This window comes from Panthera pardus, unplaced genomic scaffold (genome assembly GCF_024362965.1).
Source record: "Panthera pardus isolate Hobbes unplaced genomic scaffold, ASM2436296v1 HiC_scaffold_25, whole genome shotgun sequence".
In the NCBI taxonomy this organism is placed as follows: Eukaryota; Metazoa; Chordata; class Mammalia; order Carnivora; family Felidae; genus Panthera; species Panthera pardus.
This window is the reverse complement of record NW_026526821.1, coordinates 72,387,475-72,411,868: the sequence shown is the minus strand read 5'-3', so window position 1 is coordinate 72,411,868 and position 24,394 is coordinate 72,387,475. Positions and strand designations below refer to the sequence as shown.

At 38.6% G+C, this 24,394-nt stretch overlaps 1 protein-coding gene across 3 annotated transcripts in view; it reads right to left on the bottom strand.

Annotated features, from left to right (window-relative positions):
* Positions 1-234: 234 nt before the first annotated feature.
* ACYP2 (acylphosphatase 2) overlaps positions 235-24,394 on the bottom strand; it is a 279,196-nt gene continuing 255,036 nt past the window's right edge. For all 3 annotated transcript variants that reach the window (XM_053890694.1, XM_053890695.1, XM_019421444.2), the window contains one exon: positions 235-827. In XM_053890694.1, the coding sequence (XP_053746669.1) occupies positions 713-827 (115 nt within the window). In that variant the 3' untranslated portion in view covers positions 235-712. The remainder of the gene's footprint in view (positions 828-24,394) is intronic.

Here is a 24,394-nt window from a genome sequence, read left to right as displayed (position 1 = left end):
ATCCCTAAATGATAAGTCAAGTTCAAGGGATAGTATGATTTACTTGGACTGTCGGTTCCTTTTCTGGTTAATAGGACAAACCATTGTACATAGTTGTTGACATAAATCTTGCTGTTTGTAGTAGTGAAATTGTGGGTTCTTAACAGTTACCATCACTCACCTGCTCACTACACAGAACAATAAAGGTCATAGATGGCATTAGGTTACTCCAACCAAAATATTGAATGTCTCAACCAGAATTTAAAAAATTCTTTATTGATATTATTTTGTGGTTATACTGATCATCATATACATTTATATCTAACTACCGGTTCTTATTAAACAAACGACTCAAATTTAATAAATTATTATTCAGGAGGTTTTTAGAATTCAGACAACAATGCTTAATTTTTAAATGGTTAAGCTTTATTTTATACCTAGCCAAATAACGCTTGCTATAATATTCACTAAAGATTCCACGAGACAAGTTTAAATATTCATATTAAATATTTTGTAATGACCTTTACAATACTATGTTTTTGCGTCTTAAAAACATAGTCGAGTAAAACTATTTTAGTGTCAGACCTTTTTAGTAACATATATTCTGTTGTAGCTTTCAGAACAGAAAGTTCTTTTTTTACCCTACTCTGCTACTATTATTCTAGTACATAGACTTGAGAATATATGGTGTTTGTTGTGTAATATAAGCATTAAAATTTTTATTTCTCTTCTGTTAGTATCGAATACTAAAATTTGAGTAGTCAAGTTGAGAGATGGTTTTTTCATTAGAAAAGTTTGTGCGGTCAATGCGAGAACTAGGACTTCCAACCTTGCTCAGCCAGGACATCCTACAAAAAATAAACAAATGAATAACAATTAGCACTCAGCATCTATGGACTAGCCAAAATGATCCCACCACAGGTTACAATGGGAGTTTACTTTTACTAAGTAACTTTTGCATCTAATGTGAAATATAATTTTTTATATTGTATACATCATGTATCAGAGTACCAGAAAGTTTAACACATAATTAAATAGGAACAAAGAAAAGCTTATAGCAAATTAAGCCCAGTAAACTCCTGATGATTTCATATTTTCCTTGTTTTAAAGCATTCAAAGCTATTAAAACCTAGCTCTTATATGTAAAAGGATAATATTTTTACAAAGAAGTAAATAATAAAAACAATTCACCATTGTTTTTTCTCATTACTCAGCACATGATAGGTGTGTGTACATATGTATATGTACATATCTGCCATGTGTTGAAAGAAAAAATGAAAAAAGTGTAAAGAATGTGATTTTCCATAAACATTTTAGATGAGGAGTGCCTGGTTGGCTCAGTCAATACAGTATGCAACTCTTGATCTCAGGGTTGTAAGTGCAAACCCTACTTTGGGTATAGAGATTACATTAAAAACTAAGATCTTTTTAAAAATTTTTAAAAATTTTTTCTTTTAATTATTTTTGAAAGAGAGAGAGAGCATGAGCAAGGAAAGGACAGAGAGAGAGGGAGACACAGAATCTGAAAGCAGGCTCCGGGTTCTGAGCTGTCAAGCACAGAGACGGATGTGGGGATCTAACCCAAAACTGTGAGATCATGATCTGAACCAAAGTCAGATGCTTAAACTGACTGAGCCACCCAGGCACCCCTTAAAAAAATAAAATCTTAAAAAATTAAAATAAAATTAGCTGAACATTTTCTGATCTATTCAAAAACGATTTCTTAATACATATATTATCAAAATGGCCACGTTAAAGAGACAAGTTAAATGCTCTGAAACTATTTTTCAGCTTCTATGGTGCAATGGTTTTTATTTATTAGCAATATATAGGTGTTTAATTTATGCATTTGGGAACTTATCTGCAATGCTTCCTTATATAATTCAGGCTTAGTTTAATATTGTTGACACCCGAGATATTACTGTTAAAGATTTTCCAGAATCTTTCTACCTATTAATAATTAGTTGGGATGACAGATTACATAGGACTACAGGTAAACAACCTGAAGCAGTTTTATATAAGCACTGGCTGTTACCCAGCTGTTGCTGTAGAAACAGTCCACAAGTTTGCCCATATCCCCAAAATTCTTTCAAGTTGTGAGGCTAGTACCACATACAGCTGTGTACTATCATATGTAACACTCTCCTGTAACCTTGAATTAAAAAATATTTTCTATGCTAAAGTGGTCCGATAAGCTGGAAATTACTCTTAATCAGTCTAGAGAAGAATGCCAATGATTCAAATTGCCATTGAATTATTTAACCCTTTCTTTGATTCTTGTGACAGTTTTACTAGGTAAGGTGAATTTTCATGTTTCTCCTTTCTCAGAAGCTAAGCCCAGTAACACACCTTATTTTCTTCAACTCATTTAGTTAAAATCTTCAAAGTTGAAATTGCACATGTTGAAGAACAAAATTTAGTTATTTAGAAAAGGAGTCACTGGCTTCAATTTTACTACTATCTCCTTGAAATCTTTTAGAAAACAAAGGCCAGAAATAATAAAAGCGAAAGTATATTAAGCACTATTTGCTCAGCACTGTGCTAAGTTCTTTATATAGACTCTAACCCTGTAAGTTATAGTCCATCATTACTCCCAAGGTATGGATGAGGAAAGAGAGAAGAGTTAAGTAATTTGCCCAGGGTAGTAGCAGTGGTGGTGATGACAAACGGTCAGATTCTGGCTGTGATTTGCTGACAGATTGGACATGATGTGAGGGAGAGAGGACTGAAGGATGACCCCAGAGTTACTGGTGAGAAACTATTTGGTAATGGTTGTGATTCACTGAAATGGAGAGACCGTGTGAAGAGCAGATTGGGGAAAGATTAGAAGTTCAGTTTTGAGTAGCCAAATTATGGAAAGAGCCCACATGTCCATCAACTGATGAATGGATAAAGATGTGGTATATAAGCACAATAGAATATTACTCAGCCATTAAAAAGAACAAAATCTTGCCATTGGCAATGACATGGATTGAGCTAGAGAGTATAATGCTAAGTGAAATAAGTCAGTCAGGGAAAAACAGATACCGTATGATTTCATTCATGTGGAATTTAAGAAACAAAACAGAATGTAGGAGAAGGGTGGAGGAAGAGAGGGAAGCAAACCATAATACTCAACTATAGAGAACAAACAGGGTTGATGGAGGGAGGTGGGTGGGGGATGGGCTAAATGGATGATGGGTATTAAGGAGGGTACTTGTGTTGATCACCGAGTGTTATATGTAAGTGATAAATCACTAAATTATACCTCTGAAACCAATATTACACTGTATGTTAACTAACTAGGATTTAATAAAAACTTGAAAAATAAAATCATATTTCCTAAAAAAAAAAAGTTCAATTTTGGAAAGTTGACTTTGAGATATCTATTAGACATCTACATGAGATGTTGAGCAGGCAGTTGGATCTTTGAGTCTGGCTGGAGGAGATAAAGTTGGAATTTGTCTGCAGGTAGTACTGAAAGCCATAAGATTGGATGGCATCACTGAGAAAAAGCATATAGAAAAGGAAAGAGGTACAGGGACTGTGTCTTAGGACACCCCAAAGTTAAGAGCTCAGGAAGCAGAGGAAAAACCAGCAAAGAAGAGAAGAAAGCATCTAGGGGGTAGAAGCAAAACTGGAAGGGCATCCTGTCCTAGGAGGCAAATGAAACCCTCCACAAATGGATCAACTGGGTCCCTGCTGCTGGCAGGTCAAGTAAGGTGAGGACTGAGAATTGACCATTGCATTTGGCAACACGCTGGTCACTGATGACCTCGATAAGTATAGTTTTCATAGAGTTAAAGCTGTATTTCAATGGGCTCAAGAGAGAATGAGTGGAGAACAATTAGAACCAGTGAATCCAGGACAAGTACTAGTGGGCCTATGAGTTGCAATGACTAATCCACCTAGGATGAAAACTCAGTGTATTTAGCTAGTTGAGAGCCTGACTACCTACTTGTAGCTGGTCTTCAACACCATTAAGAAGTTCACCAGCCACAAGTAGGGCCAAGGATAAATCTATGCCACTGCTAGGGGCAGAATGGTCATGCTGTTAGGTGATTCAGCTATGGCTTTGTATCAGATGCAAGAGGGCCACTTTGTGTCATGGCTCCAAGCATGCCACCCCTACTGCTAGGAGCAATCTTGCCTGACCTGCCTACTTACTGAAGAGTGTTCTGGTCACCTATCACTTGGCAAGCCCTGAGACTTCACTCATGTGCTGCTCCTGCAGTCAGCCCTTTATAGGTGTGGCTCAGATCTGGGAGATGGCAGAACTGCGAGATCTCCTAGCTCAAGTGTTTTAATTTCACCTTTTTGTTTCAAGAAGGTTTAAAAACCACATAATCAAACAGTATCAGTTAATTCAGTTCAGTAAATATTTAAGTAGCATTGTAAGCAAGGTGATATCCTTGATAATGGAATGCATTACAGATATCTAAAATGAAGTTTCTTTACTATCCAAAATATATAAATAACTTATAAAACTCAACACCCAAAAAATGAATAGACATTTTTCCTAAGAAGATATACAGATGGCCAGTGGACCCTTGAAAAGATGCTCAATGTCACTCATCATCCAGGAAATTCAAATCAAAACTACAATGCAATACCACCTCACACCTGTCAGAATGGCCAAAATGAGTAACACAAGAAACGACAGGTGCTGGTGAGATGTGGAGAAAGGGGAACCCCTCTTAGACTGTTGGTAGGAATGCAAACCAGTGCAGCCACTCTGGCAAACAGTATGGAGGTTCCTCAGAAAGTTAAAAATAGAACTACCCTAGGATCCAATAGTTGCACTACTAGGTATTTATCCAAAGGACACAAAAATACTAATTTGCAGGATAAATGCTCGCCAATGTTCATACCAGCACTATCCACAATGGCCAAATTATGGAAACAGCCCAAGTGTCCGTTGATTGATGAATGGATAAAGAGGATGTGGTATATGTACAATGGAATATTAGCCACAAAACAAGAACAAAATCATGCCATTTGCAACAATGTGGATGGAGCTAGAGAGTATTATGCTCAAAATAAGTCAGAGAAAGACAAATACCATACGGTTTCACTCATATATAGAATTTAAGAAACAAAACAAGCAAAGGGGGAAAGAAGAGGCAAACCAAGAAACTATAGAGAACAAACTGATGGTTGCTAGATGGGAGGTGGGAGGATGGTTGAAATAGGGGATGGGGATTAAGAATGGCACTTGTTGTGATGAGTAGCAGGTATCGGTTTTAAGTGTTGAATCACCAAACTGTACACCTGAAATTAATATTACACTGTATGTTGACCAATGGAATTTAAATAAAAACTTGGAAAACACAAAATCTGTGAAACTGGCTGCCAAGAGAAGCCAAAGGAGACATGATGACTAATGCAGTATCCTGGATGGGATTCTGGACCAAGAAAAGGACATTAGTGGAAAAACTAGTGAAAGATAAATAAAGTATGGAGTTTGGTTAAAAATAAAGGAATAAAATGAAATTTCTTCCCTCAGTAACTCACAATCTAACAGAAGAGTTTGGAGAATAATAAAAATTACTATAAAGTAATTCAGAATGTGATGTGCAATGTGATTTTAATGTAAAGGCAGAGGAAATGGTTGGGGTTAATTTCTGGTCAAGGTACTCAGGGACATCCTTGTGATGCCAATGGCACTGGAGCTAAATTATAAAGAAAATCATATTGAAAATTTCAAATCTTAGGATAGGGAATGCCAGCTTAAGCTTGACAGGAAACTAAGAAGCATAGGGAAAAAAATGCATAATGTTAACCAATTAAAAATGTAAAACTTTAGAGAATGGTCAAAAAAAATGTCTTAAGCAAAGCCATAACAAAGAACAAACCGGAAAACTTACCTGCAATTTTCTTACTCTACAAAGAGCACTTAAAAACCAATACATAAAAGATAGCCATTCCATGGAAAAATGGACAAAGAACGTAAACATAAGAAATATAAATGGCCAATAAATATGTGAAATATTCTCTTACTCATAATTTTAAAATTATAAATCAAACAAGAACAAGATACCATCTGTTACTTATGAAATGGCAAAGATTTGAAAAATTGATTATATCTAGTAGTGATAATTTAGAGGCACTTTTCTAGATTGATGGGAATGCAACTCTGTACAGCTTTTTAAAAGGGCAACTTGGAACTACCTATCAAAATTTTAAATGTCCATGACTTACAGACGTGCTGTCATAGAGAGGGGGCCCTGGGATGCGACTCTGAGATGGAGATTAGTTTGTAGGGATTGCTCTTGGGTTCAAGAACCGTGGGAGGCAAAGAAAGTAGACAGCATTGGCCTGAGGGGGAAGTTGGGTGAGATGTAGTCTCATTGAAGACCTCGGCCAACACACAGGAGCTCTGAATTAGGGAAGACCCTTCAGGGCTGTCCCAAGGTACAGTGAGAGGGCTGGGTCTTTATATCCCACCCCTCCCCCCATTAGCCAGTCATTACAGAAGAGCTGCCCAGAGAAGGGGTGACTGTTTGTGTTATGACTTCCTTTTGCTGGGGCAACTTCTGAAGAGGGCTGACAGTTGAGGGCCACCTTCCACCAGCACTCCTGGCACCTGGAGAATAAGCCCACATATTCTCACAAGTGGGCAGCCAGAATGAATAGAAGATGCAAGATAGAAGTAGTAATTAGTGGGACAAGGGCTCAGGGCAGGTTCGTAAGCAGACTCGTTACATTTAGAAGACAGGACAAATCTTATCTGTACAGAAGACAGTGGGTCAAAACACACACACACACAATTTGATATGAAGAGGCATTTACATAAGATAGCCTGAGGTAAGGTAATTTACTGAGAATTACTGGAGGTGAGGTAGGGTTGAGGAATTTAAGTGAAAATGGTGTTAATAATTGCTATGGGAGGGGCACCTGAATGGCTCAGTGGGTTAAGGTCTGATTCTGAATTTTGGCTCAGGTCATGATCTCACAGTTCGTGAGTTCGAGTCCCACATCAGGCTCTGTGCTGACAGTCTGGAGACTGGGATTCTCTTTCTCTCCTTCTCTCTCTACCCGTTCCCTGCTTGCTCTCTCAAAATTAAAAAAAAAAAAAATTAAAAAAATTAATAATTGTTATGAGAGTTAATTGCTGAAGAGCAAGGGGAGCCCTTGAGGATGAATAGATGGCCAGGAATGGAACATGTGCCTGTCTGCACTGCGCTGAGCTCTACTTCCTTAGACATCTGTCCTCTAAGCACAGTGGAAACAATAGGGCCAGGGATCAGTGCTTGGGCCAAAGGCTTCTCCATAGGGACATCCCATCTTAGGGGCAGAGTAACAATTCAATCCGATGTTTCCTGGAGTGAGCAATGGAAGGTAGGACATCCCCCAACCTGGAGTGGACTTCTCCTTAGCCAGCTGCGGAGCTGTGGTCTTAGGTTTACTGGAGTACGGTGAATGAGCCATTTCATGGCGGAGCTTCTGATTTTGGTACCTTTGTACCTCTTCTCTTAAATTGGGCAGATCCTCCACAGAAGGTATGTCCAATATCCACCTAGAGTCTATAAATTTGGCTATGTGTGTTCTGGGAAGAAGGGTAAGACCTCAGTATTTAGTGTGTAATTTTCACTGAATATCTGTTATCAGCACTTGATCTTTTTTCAGCTGTGCCTCTAAGACCCTCTCCAGAGCTTGAAATTCTGGCTTCCACCTGGGTGGGTGGTGCAGCCACTCCCCTGTAAGGGATGGGAGATAAAAGCTTATTAAACAAATTTTAAATCCTTGTATTTTTGACCCCACATTTCTGCCCACTTCTGCCCACTGCCTTGGGGAGTTTCCACTGTGTTAAAAGGGCCATTTCTCTGCTTCTCCCACTGGACACTTACCATTCAGATCAGTGTGACCATTAGCTCATTTGCTTTCTAATTTCCCAAGTTTTGTTGCCTTGTTTTCCAAAGTTTTGAAGCTTTCTCTCTCATTCTTTGTTCTTCTGGGTGTTTAAACCTTTTTTAAAAAATCAATTTTACTCATACTTAAGTGGGGCTTAAATGGGAGAAGTAAATGCATATGTTCAAAATGTAACATCTTTAATTGGAAGTATGGCTTTTTCCTTTATGTTTAAATCTTCAATCCATCTGGAATTATATGATTGCATTATATGAAAAAGAGATCTTAATTTTGAATGGCTAGATATTTTCCCCAGCACAACTGTTATCAGAGACTGAATCTACGTATATGCCTGAATCTTTTTCTAGACATTCTATTTGACTTCACTGATAGCTTTGGTTAATCCCTAAACCATTACCAAACTATTTTATTTTTAATAAAATTTGTTAAATTGGCTTCCATACAAACCCAGTATTCATCCTAACAAGTGCCCTCCCCAATGCTCATCACTCACTTTCCTCTCTCCCCCCACCCCCCATCAACCCTGTTTGTTCTCTGTGTTTAAGAGTCTCTTATGGTCTGCCCCCCTTCCCTCTCTGTAACATTTTTCCCCATTACCTTCCCCCATGGTCTTCTGTTCAGTTTGTCAAGATCCACATATGAATGAAAACATATGATATCTTTCTCTGACTTATTTCACTGAGCATAATACCCTCCAGTTCCATCCATGTTGCTGCAAATGGCATGATTTTATTCTTTCTCATTGCCAAGTAGTATTCCATTGTATATATAAACCACATCTTCTTTATCCATTCATCAGTTGATGGATATTTAGGCTCTTTCCATAACTTGGCTATTGTTGAAAGCGCTGCTATAAACACTGGGGTACATATACCCCTATGCATAACACTCCTGTATCCTTTAGATAAATTCTTAGTTGTGCTATTGCTGGGTCACAGAGTACCTCTATTTTTAATTTTTTGCGGAACCTCCACACTGTTTTCCAGAGGGGTTGCACCAGTTTGCATTCCCACCAACAGTGCAAGAGGGTTCCCATTTCTCCACATCCTCACCAGCATCTAGTTTCCTGATTTGTTCATTTTAGCCACTCTGACAGGCGTGAGGTGTTATTTCAGTGTGGCTTTGATTTGTATTTGCCTGATGATGAGTGACGTTGAGCATTGTTTTTGTGTCTGTTGGCCATCTGGATGTCTTCTTTGGAAAACTGTCTATTCATGTCTTCTGCCCATTTCTTTACTGGATTTTTTTTTTCCAGGTGTGGAGTTTGGTGAGTTCTTTATAGATTTTGGATACAAACCATTTATCCAATATGTGATTTGCAAATATCTTTTCCCATTCTGTCAGTTGCCTTTTAGTTTTATTGATTGTCTTCTTGATCAACAAGACCTATTGATGAGGTCACAATAGTTTATTTTTGCTTTTCATTCTCTTGTCTTTGGAGATGTGTCGAGTAAGAAATTGCTGCAGCTGAGGTCAAAAAGGTTGTTGCTTGTTTTCTGCTCTAGGGTTTTGATGGTTTCCTGTCTCACATTCAGGTCTTTCATCCATTTTGATTATATTTTTTTGTATGGTGTAAGAAAGTGGTCTAGTTTCATTCTTCTGCATGTTGCTGTCCAATTCTCCCAGCACCATTTTTTAAAGAGACCATCTTTTTTCCATTGGATACTCTTTCCTGTTTTGTCAAAGATTAGCTGGCCATATGTTTATGGGTCCAATTCTGGAGTCTCCATTCTATACCATTGGTCTATGTATCTGTTTTTGTGCTAATACCATACTGTCTTGATGATTACAGCTTTGCAGTAGAAGCTAAAGTCTGGGATTGTGATGCCTCCCACTTTGGTTTTCTACTTCAGTATTACTTTGACTATTTGGCGTCTTGTGTGGTTCCACACAAATTTTAGGATTGTTCGTTCTAGCTTTGAGAATGCCGGTGCAATTTAGATTGGGATTGCATTGAATGCGTAGATTGCTTTGGGTAGTATTGACATTTTAACAATATTTATTCTTCCCATCCATGAGCATGGAATGTTTTTCTGTTTCTTTTTGTCTTCTTCAGTTTCCTTCATAAGCTTTCTATACTTTTCAGCATACAGATCTTTTACATCTTTGGTTAGGTTTATTCCTAGATATTTTATGGTTCTTGGTGCAATTGTAAATGGAATCAGTTTCTTTCTCTGTTGCTTCATTATTGGTGTATAAAAATGCAACCGACTTCTGTACATTGATTTTTGTTCCCTGTGACTTTGCTGACTTCATGTATGAGTTCTAGCAGACTTTGGGTGGAGTCTGTCGGGTTTTCTGTATACAGTATCATGTCATCTGTGAAAAGTGAAAGTTTGACTTCTTCTTTGCCAGTTTTGATGCCTTTTATTTCCTTTTGTTGTCTGATTGCTGATGCTAGCACTTCCAACACTATGTTAAACAACAGCGGTGAGAGTGGACATCCCTGTTGTGTTCCTGATCTCAGGGGGAAAGCTCTCAGTTTTTCCCCATTGAGGATGATATTAGCTGTGGGCTTTTCATAAATGGATTTCATGATGTTTAAGTATTTCCTTCTATTCTTTCTTTAGGGTTTTTATTAAAAAAAGGATGCTGGATTTTGTCAAATGCTTTTTCTGCATATATTAACAGGATCATATGGTTCTTTTCTTTTATTAATGTGATGTATCACATTAATTGATTTGCGAATATTTCCTGCAGCCCAGGAATGAATCCCACTTGATCATGGTGAATAATTCTTTTTATATGCTGTTGAGTTTGATTTGCTAGTATCTTGTTGAGAATTTTTGCATCCATGTTCATCAGGGATATTGGCCTGTAGTTCTCCTTTTATGTTGGGTCTCTGTCTGGTTTGAGAATCAAAGTAATGCTGGCTTTGTAGGATGAGTCCAGAAGTTTTCCCTCCTTTTCTATTTTTTGGAACAGCTTGAGAAGGATAGGTATTAATGCTGCTTTAAATGTCTGGTAGAATTCCCCAGAGAAGCCATCTGGCCCTGGACTCTTATTTGTTGGGAGATTTTTGATAACTGATTCAATTTCTACACTAGTTATGGGTCTGTTCAAATTTTTTATTTCTTCCCGTTTGAGTTTTGGTAGTGTATAGGTGTTTAGGAATTTGTCCATTTCTTCCAGGTTGTCCATTTGTCCAGGTTTGTTGGCATATAATTTTTCATAGTATTCCCTGATAATTGCTTGTATTTCTGAGGGATTGGTTGTAATAATTCCATTTTCATTCATGATTTTATTTGGGTCATCTCCCTTTTGTTTTTGAGAAGTCTGGCTAGAGGTTTATCAATTTTGTTTATTTTTTTGAAAAACCAACTCAGTTTGATTTGTTCTGTTTTGGTTTTTTTTTTTTTTTTTTTTGATTCTTAATTGTTTATTTCTCCTCTGATCTTTATTATTTCTCTTCTGCTGGATTTGGGGTTCCTTTGCTGTTCTGCTTCTAGTTCCTTTAGGTGTGCTGTTAGATTTTGTATTTGGGATTTTTCTTGTTTTTTGAGATAGGCCTAGAATACCAAACTATTTTAATTCTTATAGCTTTAGAATATATTTTAATGCCCAGCAGTCTCTGTTACCCCCCAACCTCATTATTCCAATTGTCATTGTTTATCATGAAGTCTATTAGATTTTAGCATAATTTTGTCCAGTCCAAATCCCCTTATAAATTTTAAAATACCCTTGTAAATTTTAAAATAATTCGGAAAGAATGGACATTCTAACATTTAATCTTATCAAGAGTAACAGATTTTCCCTATTTCTGTTCTTTACATTTCTCCTCAAAATTTTGTAGTTTACTTAATTCAGGTTCTTAATTAAATACCGATAAGTTAATACTTAGATATATTTTATTTTTCTTGCAATTTTGAACAAGATGCTTTTTAATCATCATGTTTTTAAACTGGTACATAGGGAAACTAGTGATCTCTTCATTGGAATCAGATGCCTTACTGAAGTTCCTTAGAATAGTTTTCTTTGGGGTTCCGAGATAAACCACCCTATGTACTTCTCCAGAATTCATTGTTAGTCAGTTTTTATCACATTAATTGGATAATTTCAAATTGCTCCTTATTGTAGGCTATCTAGTCACATTTTTGTTGGTACTAAGCCTTTGAAAGAATTGCTTTAGTACATAAAGAAAGAATCATGAACAGTGTTCACTGAGTCAAGGGGCCAGTATGATCAGAGTACATTGCTCTGGCTAAAGCATATTTTACCTATTAGGTCAGTAGACTCAATAAATACTGAATGGATGGATGGTTGGATGGATGAGTGAATTATATTTGCTTGAGAGACACTGAAGTATAATATTTATGCTATAAATCTGAATCTGCTCTATGTGTGTATATCTTTCAGGTATTTTTATTTAAGTAACATGATACACTGGTAGGCTTTTAAAGCCTTTTTTTTTTTAAATAAGAAGGTTCAACTAATACAAATGGAAGAATAAGAATGGAAAGTGGAGGGGCGCCTGGGTGGCGCAGTCGGTTAAGCGTCCGACTTCAGCCAGGTCACGATCTCGCGGTCCGTGAGTTCGAGCCCCGCGTCGGGCTCTGGGCTGATGGCTTGGAGCCTGGAGCCTGTTTCCGATTCTGTGTCTCCCTCTCTCTCTGACCCTCCCCCGTTCATGCTCTGTCTCTCTCTGTCCCAAAAAATAAATGAAAAACGTTGAAAAAAAAAATTAAAAAAAAAAAAAAAAAAAAAGAATGGAAAGTGGAAAATTCTGTTAACAGAAGTCATGTTACTTGATAAACATGTCCTCCCTTCACTCTAATATATTTTAAATGCTGTGTGTAGAGATTTTGAAAATTAAAATATTTCTGTGAAGTCAATTCTTTTACCAAAATCATGTTGCCTTTAACAATTACAAAGTAATACGAGGACATTTCATTATAGATGCATTTCTTACATGTTTCATGAGGATTATACATGGTTATAAAAATAATTTTTATGGAGTGGCAAAAGACAATGATCTTGCATGTGTTTTAAGTATTCTTCAGGTCATCTTTGCATGGAAAAAAAGAATAAAAAACAGTGCTGATAAATGTTAGATGACCAGGGGAAAATTCCATCCGTTTACTAAATTAACTATGTTGTATTTTTCTGTTCCTACTCAGGCAGTCACCAACTATTGGTCCCCTCAAGGGTTTCCACAGCATTCTGATTCTTTGGTGCAGATGGCACACATTTGGCTATCCAGTATAGTAAAAGCCACACATTTATGGCCTCAGCAGCCAGCAAAGAGGCCAGCTGTGACTTTCTAAAACACACTTAGTTATTTCCCCTCCCAGAGACCCTTCTCTGACTGCCTCTATCTAAAAAGGACCCGCCCAACTATTGTGTGCATCATGGGAAGTATCACATTCTGTAATTTCTATGTTTATGTAATTCTTGATGTGTTCGTTACATGCCTCCTCCATATTAGAATGCAAATTCTATGGAGGCAGAGGAGGAATCTGACTATTGCATCCCAAACATCTAGCATGATGCCTGATTACAGGGGGCACTCAGTAAATACAACACATCCTGAATGAACCCATCTTTGTCATTTGCCTGCCTTCTTTGGGTCTACAGCTTCCATGCATGAGAAAAGGGGCACATTTCTAAGGTTTTCCACAGTTCACACACAGAAGGGAGCCCTGGGCATGAACTTTTTAACTTTTTAATTTTATCTCCCATGAAATAACCCTCCCCCCATTTTTTACACACTTTGAAAGGTAAACAAATAGTTGCTCTTATTACAGAAAAGTGATAAAATTCATGTCAGTAACAAGTAAGGACTATGTTCATCCTCACAGAGGAAACTGGAGGCCTATGGGTCTGACCTAATAACCTGAATGCAAGCACGTGAACCAAGTTTATTTGTGGAATCAGTTCACTTATTTTTGCCAGCCCCCAAATTTTACTGCAGTTCTTGTGATTTTAAGCTTATTCATTGTATACATTAGCATAGTAACTGACTTCACCCAGCGTTTAGGGTGATTATTACAACACCCCTGGAGGTCCAAGTCCATCTTGCAGACCAAGTCACATGACATGCCACCATTTCAATCAAGTTCAGGGCACAGTTGGTTGTATATGCTCAGATGAGTTTTAATTATCAAAAATCCTTAGACATTGTTCTTGGAATCTCAAAGCTGTATAAACACCTATTGTAGTTGTATTTATTCAGGGTTTTAAAGCTTTTTAAAAAGAAGAGTCCTTTCTTCCAACATAATCTTGCATGAAAGCTTAATGCTTATAGAAGTGAGGTGCTTCTCTGAAGCAAGGGAATGGTTGGGGGTGAGGTTCAGAACCTCCCCCTCAGGCCTCTGTTTCCTGGCTATACCTTGAGTACCTCTGGGGAATCCCAAGGGCTCCAAAGAGCTCAATTTAAAAATTGCCCTATTAACCTATCACTGAGCAAGGATATATGGGATGGAATGTATGGAGAATCCATAATAAGTAGAAGTGGAAACCAACATAGGACTGTCTCTTCTATTACTCAAGTCATTGAGTGTTTCCTACAAAATGTACTAAGTTCCTGAAGTGATAGGAAAAATTCCATTTAATATCCTTATTGAAACAAAGAGGTAGAATTAAAGCACTAGAAAGCCAACACTATTAATAATTCATAGCAGTTCTATTTCCTGGGACTGAAGTGGGGCGGCATAATCCTTTCGGACATCTCTGCAGCACCAGTGTAAAACATAGACCAAAGCAAGAAAGCAGACAGTAAGAAGAGACAGTTAATGAATTAAGAGCTAATATGATGCATAGTGGAAAATATTGAGTTGCCTGCCCATTTGAAGCTTTTAAAGTATCATCAATAATGGAAGGATGGCACATATTTTTGCTATTCTCCTTTCTTAAGCATGTTTCTTACTCAGTTACATGTGGACAAATACTACCATAGACTTCACTAGTTTAAAAAATTTTTAACATTTATTTATGAGACAGAGACAGAGCACAAGTGGGGAAGGGGCAGAGAGGAGAGAGGGAGGTACAGAATCTGAAGCAGGCTCCAAGCTCTGGGCTGTCAGCACAGAGTCTGACACAGGGCTTGAACCCATGAACCCTAAGATCATGACATGAGCCAAAGTCGGAGAATTAACCGACTAAGGCAGCCAGGTGCCCCATCAATAGGAGCTTTTTAATGGTATTAAAAAAATTTTTTTTTAACGTTTATTGATTATTTTTGTGAGAGAGAGAGACAGAGTGCGAGCAGGGGAGGGGCAGAGACAGAGAGAAGATGACACAGAATTTGAAGCAGGCTCCAGGCTCTGAGCTGTCAGCACAGAGTCTGACACAGGGCTCCAACTCTCAGATGGTGAGATCATGACCAGAGCCAAAGTCGGATGCTTAACCAACTGAGCTACCCAGGCGCCCCTTTAATGGTATTTTAATAGACCGTTGACCCTCGAACAATATGAATTTGAACTGCATAGGTCCACTTACACGTGGATTTTGTACAGCACAGTACAATAAATGTGTTTTCTCTTATTTTAATAACATTTCTAGCTTATTTTAAGAATATAGTATATAATACATCTAACATACAAAACATGTGTTCACCAACTGTTGATGTTATTGGCAAAGCTTCTGGTCAATAGTAAGAATTAGCGGTTACATTTTTGGGGAGTCCAATGCTGTATGTGGATTTCCAAGCACATAGAGGGTTGGTACCCCTACCACTGCATTGTTGAAGTGTCAACTGTAATGTCTAAAACTTCTGCCATATTGTAGCTCATGATCAGTGAAGAGTTCAGTGATTATCAAGGGAATCCTAGCACTTTCATAATTAACCTGAAGCCAAATTACTCTTCTTTAAAATGGAGATAACCCTCACCTTACTGAGTCACTGAATGGATTAAAAAGAATGTATATAAATTGCCCAGTACAACATCTGACACACAGTAAGCTCTTAATAGCAGCTCTTACAGTGTAATTGTTCTCTGTCTTTGCCAAAGATGGTGGACTGGCTCTTAAGCAAGCTCTGTGACCGGCAAAGTCACACTCTTCCTGTGGAATTCACTCATAAAACCTGGAGTTACTGCTCAGCATGTCATTCAGTCTCCTCAATTGGGAGAGTCTGGGAGAGCTACCCAGGCTATGCCCAGGATTCTGAAAAACAGCCAACTGGATCAAAGGGCCTGGGAGCAGAGGAGGCAGAAGAAGCAAAGGCAGTCACTTCTCTGTCATACCACAGTTTCGGGTCAGCAAAGTGACAGATACTCTCTCCTGTTTAGTGGAAAGAAAAGACAGAGTGGCACAGTGGTAATGGAGGTGGACTTTGGATCAGTTCTGCTTGAGTGCAAATCCAGCTGCCACTTCCCCGCTGGTCACAGTGGACAAGTACCTTCAATTCTAAATGTCTCATTTGTAAAATGGAGAGTATGTCACCTGACCCAGAGGTGTTATGAAGATGAAAGGAGATAATCTGTAAATTGTTTCAGACAGTATGTAGAAAGTAGTAAACATTCAAAATTTAGCTGTTTTCTTAGGGTACCATAGTAGGTAATGAAAACCATCTTAGCTATTTTAGAATGCATTTAATATAGGGCATTGGGTCCTTGCAAAATCACTATGAGTCATAGACTGGAAGAACATATTTAGATGGGGCCTGTTGGAGCAACTCTGTAGAATTGGCTGCTCAAATATGAAATGTTAAAACTGTGATTCTCCTGAAAATATAGACGTAAGTGTCAAAGATTTCTATTTGACACACAAAGTAATGACAGAACCTGGTTCAAAGGAGAACATATGTAGACATATGTGTGTATATACATTCATGCAATCAGGGATGCTGAACTCAACTGGCTAATAGATATGAAACTGGTTTAAATGCTACAGGGCAGGACTGTCCAACACTGCTGTATTATGAGCATCGTGTACAATTCAAAATCTTGAATCTTGTACCATATTAAAGTAAAAATAGGTGAAATTAATTTATCATTTAGCCCAGTATGTCTAAAATATTTCAGTATATAATCCATATAAACAATAAATGAACAAAATGATAGAGTTTACATACCTTTTATATTGAGGCTTTGAATTCTGGTATTTTACACTTACGACATATCTCAATTCAAAGTGGCTACATTACAAGTGCTCAATAATTGCATATGGCTAGTGACTCCCATATTATTAGAGTTTTAGGGCAATAAAAAGAATGTTTGGGATTATCTTTTCTTTAGGGCAAAAGTCAATTATATATCTACCAGAAAAAAAGGTAACTTGCTTTGCTATGAACAAGGAGTATTATTAGCATTTCTTTGGTTTGCAACAAGTAAATTTCTACCTTAGAGTTGTCAGATAGTGTAGTTAGTAGAAAATCAAAGGGGCATATCTGTAACATCAGAAAATTGCTGAAAGTTCCCAAAACAATACCCAGAACTTTCGTGAAAGTTCCCTAATCTCCATTGCTAAGCCTTGGACAATTTTTTGTGTGTGATAGGCCCATGAAGGGAGCTGCTGGGAATCAGGAGACTGTCACTGAAATCATTGCACTAATGGACATGCTACCCTAGCCACAGTCCAGGCATCAGGAAGTCTCACCAGGATTACTGGCTCCAGCATCACGTAATAGCAGCTAGATCCTCACACTAGCTAAGTGGATGATTCAGGCATTTCTGCTGCTTCTCTTTCCACCTATATCAATTTCAAATTCAGATTTCACATGAGGACTTCTGATGGATGAAACCTACATCACACTGGAGTCTCTAGCTGTGAAGGAGTGAGGGAAACACGGTTCCTGGCTCTCCAGGGTCTGCAGTAAAGGAAAAGCACCAGAAGGACTATGGAACCAAGAGTGAGCAAGGCAATATACCGTGTTTACCGCTGCTGTCATTCAGTTGACAAGAACTTGATGAACTTCTCCATTATGGGATACAGAGGATAAGTACTTTTTTTTTTCTGGTCTGCATGACAGCAACATTTTTGTGGGCTCTCTCATATCTAGGGTTCCTCTAAGCACTACAACAGAACTAAGGAACACTAACACTGAAGAGTCAGGTGAAAAAGGAGAAGCAGATAGAGGACAGGTAGAAGGAATGAACAAAGAACAGGGAGGTGTCCAAAAAGTATGGTGTTAAAGAAAACAAAGGGCACAGAGTATTTTAAGAAGGAGGGAGAAGTCAACTTCCAAATGCTGCTAAGACTCTAAGAAAAACATGAGCTGAAATGTACTTTGGGGACCTTAGCAAGATCAGCTTTGGTGATGTGCTGGGGGTGGAAGCCACATTAAAGTGGTTTCAGGAGTGAGGGGGAAGTGAAGAAATGCCGACAGCAAGAATAGATCAATCTTTTGAGCTGTCTGACTCTGAAGAGAGGAGAGACACAGAGGAGCTTTATACATCTTTAAGGCTCTGTTTTTGGCAAGCAAGCAGGCCTCGATTCTGAATTCGATGCCTTCCAATATTTATGAGCGCTTTGTCTCAGAAGAACAATATTTGAGGAGGATTGTTTTACTAACACACAGTCTAGGGCGTTTTCTATTCCAGATATGTTAAAATCTACTCCTACATGAAGCCAAATGAAAAGTGAGTTGGCCAGACTCCCCTGTGTTTTCACCTCTCCCCCTGACCTCTCTACTTCCCCCCAAAATGCTCACGAGGCAAATTGAATTTTGGGGGGTGATGTCATTAGTTGATGGAGGGTTACTAGATAGAACCAAGCTGTGATCCACCCAGAGCAGAGGTAGTTATTTTATTCTTTTTTAAAAAGCCTTGTTCCTGGCTCTCTTTTATGTCCCCACCCTTGTTTTTTGCCCTTTTTCACTCTTTTGTTATAGTTTTACATATTCTGACAAGTCACTTTAAATTACGTTGGGAACAAAGTGAGGTATCAACACATAACACTGAGGGTTTCTTTTTTCTTCTTGCTGATACTGTTTCTTTGATTTTATAAAGGAGATTACTGCAAAGGAGGGTAGAGATTTATTTATGGAGTTTTGCTTTACAGCCAACTTTACTAGATACTTTTTTCATTAAAGCAAGGCATGCAATGTTCTGAGGTCATAAAGAGTGAGTGAGGAGATGGATTAAATGTGTGATGGACCTTAAGAAGGGCACTTATTGGGATGAGCAGTGGGTGTTACATCTAAGTATGAATCACTGGGTTATTCTCCTGGAGTTAACATACTACACTGTATGTTAACTAACTTGAACCTAGATAGATAGACCATTAGGCTGTCTTTTAAGGGTATCACCTGTGATACCATATTGCATTACATGTTCTTAACCCTAGAGATGTGGGCTTTCAGAATGCCTTTAAAGATGTGCCCAGAAGTCAAAATATTGAAACTTTTCTTTATTGGGATGTTTCATAATCAGGGAAATGGTGTATGGTCCGAACCTCTTAGGGTTAAAAAAATTCTTTTCAGATTTTCATTTTCCCCTAAGGAAGGTGTTTTATCTTTAAATCCAAGTAGGTGACTCAGTTCATAGGGGGAGGCTCATGATAGGATAAAAATGCCATTGAAATGTCAGTTCATAAGTGGTCACCTGCAAGTGGGACTTGGATATTATACCCTGAATATTTTTTCAGCACTAATGTGTTCAATGCACATAAGTTTTAGTCTGTTTTAAGTGATTCAGAAAAAAGCCATTCCCTTTCAAAATGTTTTCCTTTTTGTATTCATAAAAATAGATGCCAATTTCCTTTTACAAAAATAAAGAACAAAATAGAAGGTGAAGAAAAAAATACATATCCTAATATTAATGTTTTTTTACAGATAGTAAAAAATAGTCATTGCTTAATCCCAATGAATGCTTTAGCCTAAATTTTAAAAATTAAAATTGCATGTATTGTCACCCCCAAAACAAAAAATTCAAATAGTGTGTGCTTGTTAACTGACTTTAAACTTGTTGTATTTTTCACAAAGAAATTTCATAAATAGCTTTATGAATCTTATAAAAATGAAAGGATATCATCAATTTATTCAAGTTGCCTAGCTAGTGGGAAGTGACAAGGTGAAATAAGAATGGGATTACAGGCTGAGAGGAGGAAGGGAGAAACACTTAATGGAAGAGACTGAAAGACAGGTAATGATCCTGCCCTAAAGTAAAATTCTCCATAATTTTAATATTGCATTCTAAGATGTGTTCAGTTTCTGACACCATTAATAAAATGATCAAAGACTGTCTAGTCACCAGAATCAAAATTATATTCTCTCTGTTTTGAATTGATAGCTTCTTAGAAAGAAGATGGCTGTCACATTTAGTTTTCCAAATGACTTTTATATGAAGCTGCTCAAACTAGGCATATAAACACAACTCACCAGAGAGATGTGCTTGCATTTAAAGAGAATTAAAAGCCTAAGGTTTCAGGACTTAAAATCATGAAGCTGAAGTCAGAAGATAGGTCCTACCGTGGAAGAAAGTGGCCTCCCTGACACTGGGTCTAGAAAGTGCTCTGTGAGCCTGGCAATCATCCAGATGAGGACTAATGTTTGGGAGCCTCTTATAATTGGACACTCTTTCCTGCTACAGCTAAACTTGGATCAAAGAAAGAAAGAAATTAGCTAGCAGCTTCCTGTAGAATCCGATGAGGCATCATTACCTTGGTGGAGATGCCAACAGTCTTCAGTGGTCTAGGAAATTGATCCTAAAAGCTTTCTCTGAAATGATCAAGTTTAGGAGCACAAATAAATGCTAGCCAAATTCATAGATCAATTTATAAAACAGAATGCCGCATAGTCATTTATATTGGGCACTGTATTTGTCAAATGTATCATCCACTTGTGCAAGAATTTTCCTACTTGAGCTTGCTGAAATGGAATTACATTAGATTGCTTTCTCCAGTCTAGGCATATTTTGGCCTAGAGAATCTGCACTGAGAGTACTTTCTTCCCTAGGTAACAGTGAAGAAGTGGTGATAATGGATAGCCTTTTTAAGAACTCTTCATCACCCCTGGTTTTCACTTAACGCATCATTGCCTCAGACAGGTTAATAAGGCTGCGGATTTCTTTACGGTTACTTTGTTCCTGTCCTGAGCATATTCTCTGGCCACCTGGATTATGCTGAAACAGTCTAGTCTGTTCTTGTTTCTAGGGCAAAGAGAAGGAAAAACCTATCACTTTTTTTTTTAAACTTATCACTTATTGTACCATATTTATAAACTACATCTTAAGGCAGTTTTCTTTGAAAGAGATAATTTTGTTTGTTTCAATTTTGGAAGGCAACATCTCTGCTATTCTCCTTAGATTCGGAAAAGGTAGGAGAAGTGAAACCCTTTCTGAACAGTGGCCACAGACATGGTAGGTGACTACAAGCATGCCTCTTTACCACAGAGAGAATTCTTCAGAAAAGGGAATGCACTGAAGTGTCAGAATGTTCTCCATGGCAATCAAGCAATAATACTCTCGTGGCAACATATAGCATAGGTGTGCTGGGTCAGAAAATGTTTCTGTGACCAGGGGTACTACTCAAACTACCCTCAAACTTAGAGACTTGAAGCAATATTTATCCTGCTATAAGTCTACAATTTGGGCAGAGAGAGCTCATCTCTGCCACACTCCATCAAGAACACTGAAATAACGGGAAGGCTTAGTCACTCACACGTATGGCAGGCTATCCTTGGAAAACTCCATGAGCTAACATCTAGAACAGCCAGGGCTCCTTAGGCATCTCTCTCCAGCACGGTGGCTTCAAAGTAGCCAGACTTCTCACACTTGTATCAGCTCAGGAATCCAAAAGCAATGTGTCAGAGAGCAGCGTGTGGAAGCTGCATTGTCTATTCTAACCTAGTCTTGGTATAGGTTCAAGTGTCCCCTGAGCAGCATTCTATCTGACAGAACCCAGTCCCCAAGGATAGCCCATATTTAGGGGGAGAGGAATTAGGACCCGACTTAAGTGAGAGGAATGGCAAAGAAATTGTGAAATTGCTTTAAAATTATCACAATAGGGGCTCCTGGGTGGCTCAGTTGGTTGAGTATCCAACTTCGGCTCAGGTCATGATCTCACGGGCAGGGAGTTCCGGCCCCACATTAGGTTCTGTGCTGACAGCTCAGAGCCTGGAGCCTGCTTTGGATGCTGTCTCCCTCTCTCTCTGCCCCTCCCCAGCTCACGCTCTGTTTGGCCTCTCAAAAATGAATAAACGTTTAAAAAATTAAAGTATCACAATAACTTTATATAACTGAAGAATTACAGGAGAATACACCGTTAATTTATTTATTCATTCATTCAGCAAATATTGTGTTTGTACCGTAAACTAACTTAACATAGACTTTTTAAAAGATTCTAAATATTCTAGCCTGAGACAACTCAAATTTGGACATGATTTTATGCATCAAGAAGGATGTATTTTATTTTAGGCCTGTCATATGAAAGTACTCAAACCAGTACAAAATGTCAGATGATGACAATTCATCCATTTGGAAAGGAGTATAATCTTAGCAGCAAAAATGGGTTTTTATTAGAACTCATTAAAAACCCAAGAAACAGAGGCACCTGGGTGGCTGAGTCGGTTAAGCATCCAACTCTTGATCATGAGCTCATCATTTGTGGGATTGAGCCCCTCCTCGGCTCCACACTGTTAGCATGGAGCCTGCTTAGGATTCTCTCTCTCTCCCTCTCTCTGCCCCTTCCCTGCTCATGTGTTCTCTCTCTCTCTCAAAAATAAACTTTAAAAAATAAAACCAGAGAAAATAGAAGTATGAATCTTCATTAGATACAAATACATTCTAAAAAAATTATTTGTTGAATCAATTTGTGTAAAAGCAAATCATCTTTTCTAACTTTATACTTTTAGTGATTAATACGTAAGAAAAGTTTTCCTTGACTTCCTAAACATTCCAAATTGCCTAGTATGTGAAAGGAGGATTGCTCTCTGATAGACAAGAGATAAAATACAGAATACATAGGTGAATATATTGGATACGATAGGTTCAGCTGAGAGGCACAGTGGAAGTGGCTTGAACAAGGAAGGTCTTCACTTGTCCATCATGGAAGGAAGCCTGGAGACAGGTTCCTTGCTCAGGAACTCAGGACTGGTGTGACAGCTCCATGAATGTCAGAGACCCTTTCACCTTACCACTCAGCTACTTCTGGGAAGTTGTCCTCATTTTCCTCACCCAAGATAGACACTAAAACTCCAACCATCACCTTTTGTTTTCTAGACAGTAGAATGGAAGAAGGGCAAACAAAGGGAAAAAGAAGGTGTCCCTAAGGTAAAGTGCCTGAAGGTGTAGTTTGTAAATATGGTACAATAAGTGAATGTTGTCCAGAAGCAGCCACAATACTTCTGATTACATTTTATTGGCCAGAACCCTCCTACAAAAGAGTTTTGGAAATGTAGGCAAGGTTAATGTTATTCTGAGTGGCCACTGGTCTAGCCAAAGTCACCAGCATTTCAGCGGAAGAAGGGGAGGGTGGTTCCTAGAGGGCAGCTAGCAGTCCCAGCCACAGGGTGGAAATCATGTGTTCTATTTTGCACTTTAAGCATGAGATGCCTCTTAAACACTCAAGTAAACAACAGTGTATACAACTCTGGAATGTAGGGGAGATACTGAAAACCTGGGGTTAAAAATCGGGAACTCGTTGGCCTACAGATGATGTTAAATACCTTGGGGCTAGACGGCAACATGTGGGGAATGAATGGAGACAGAGAAAAGAAGTGGCCAGCCAGAGAGGGCGCCGGCAGAATAGGCTGAGAGGACATCATGAAAGAGACAGGTGAAGAGCCAGGACACTCTGGCATCCTAGAAACCCAGTGAAGAAAGAAGCTCAACAAGACCAGAGTCTCCACAGTCTCACAGGCTGCTGGGAGTTTGAGTCTCCAAGCCTGAGAACTGATGACTGAATTTGGCAAGAAGGAGATCATGGAGATGGGATGTGCCAGGCTACAGTGCAGAGGTGGAGAACAGAGCCTGTGGGGAGGGGCTGAAGGGGAACCAGGAGACGGAGGAAGTAGAAACAATCAATAGTTCCAGGAGATATAAAGGGCAGAAGCTGGAGAGGAATATGGCATCCAGAGAAACCCTTAAAAAAATGATGGTGGGTATTAGAATATATATATATCTGCTTATGGGAATGAACTATAAGAAAAGCAGAAGGTGATGATGTGGGAAAAGTGTTAATTTCAGCACAAAACCAGGGTCCAGTATACAAGCGGAGAGGCCAAAACAGTGTATAAAAAAGGTACACATAGAGCCTGGAGAAGAGAGTAAGATCAGAGATAATGAGAGAGAAATCAAGGAAAAATATGTGGTGAAGGGAGTCTGGCAGTGGAATCAAAGAGCAAATACTCAACAAAGAAGATTCATCTCAATCCAGATTCACCACCTGGGATTGACTGGTGGTGGCTGCCCAGGGATCTGTGTTGAGCAGATGGGTAGAATCCTTATCCAGCTCACTGGGGGACAGTGCAGTGACTGGTGATGGGTTCCCCAATGTTCTCGCCTCAAACACTTAGTAGCCTACTTTTGAAAGTGGTTTTTTTTTCCAAAATAATCTCTATACCCAACATGGGGCTCAAGGACCCCAAGATCAAGAGCTAGCTGCATGCTCCACCAACTAAGCCAGATAGACCCCCTTAGTAGCTTACTTTTGACATCTTGGACTTTAATGAGTCCAACTCTGACTT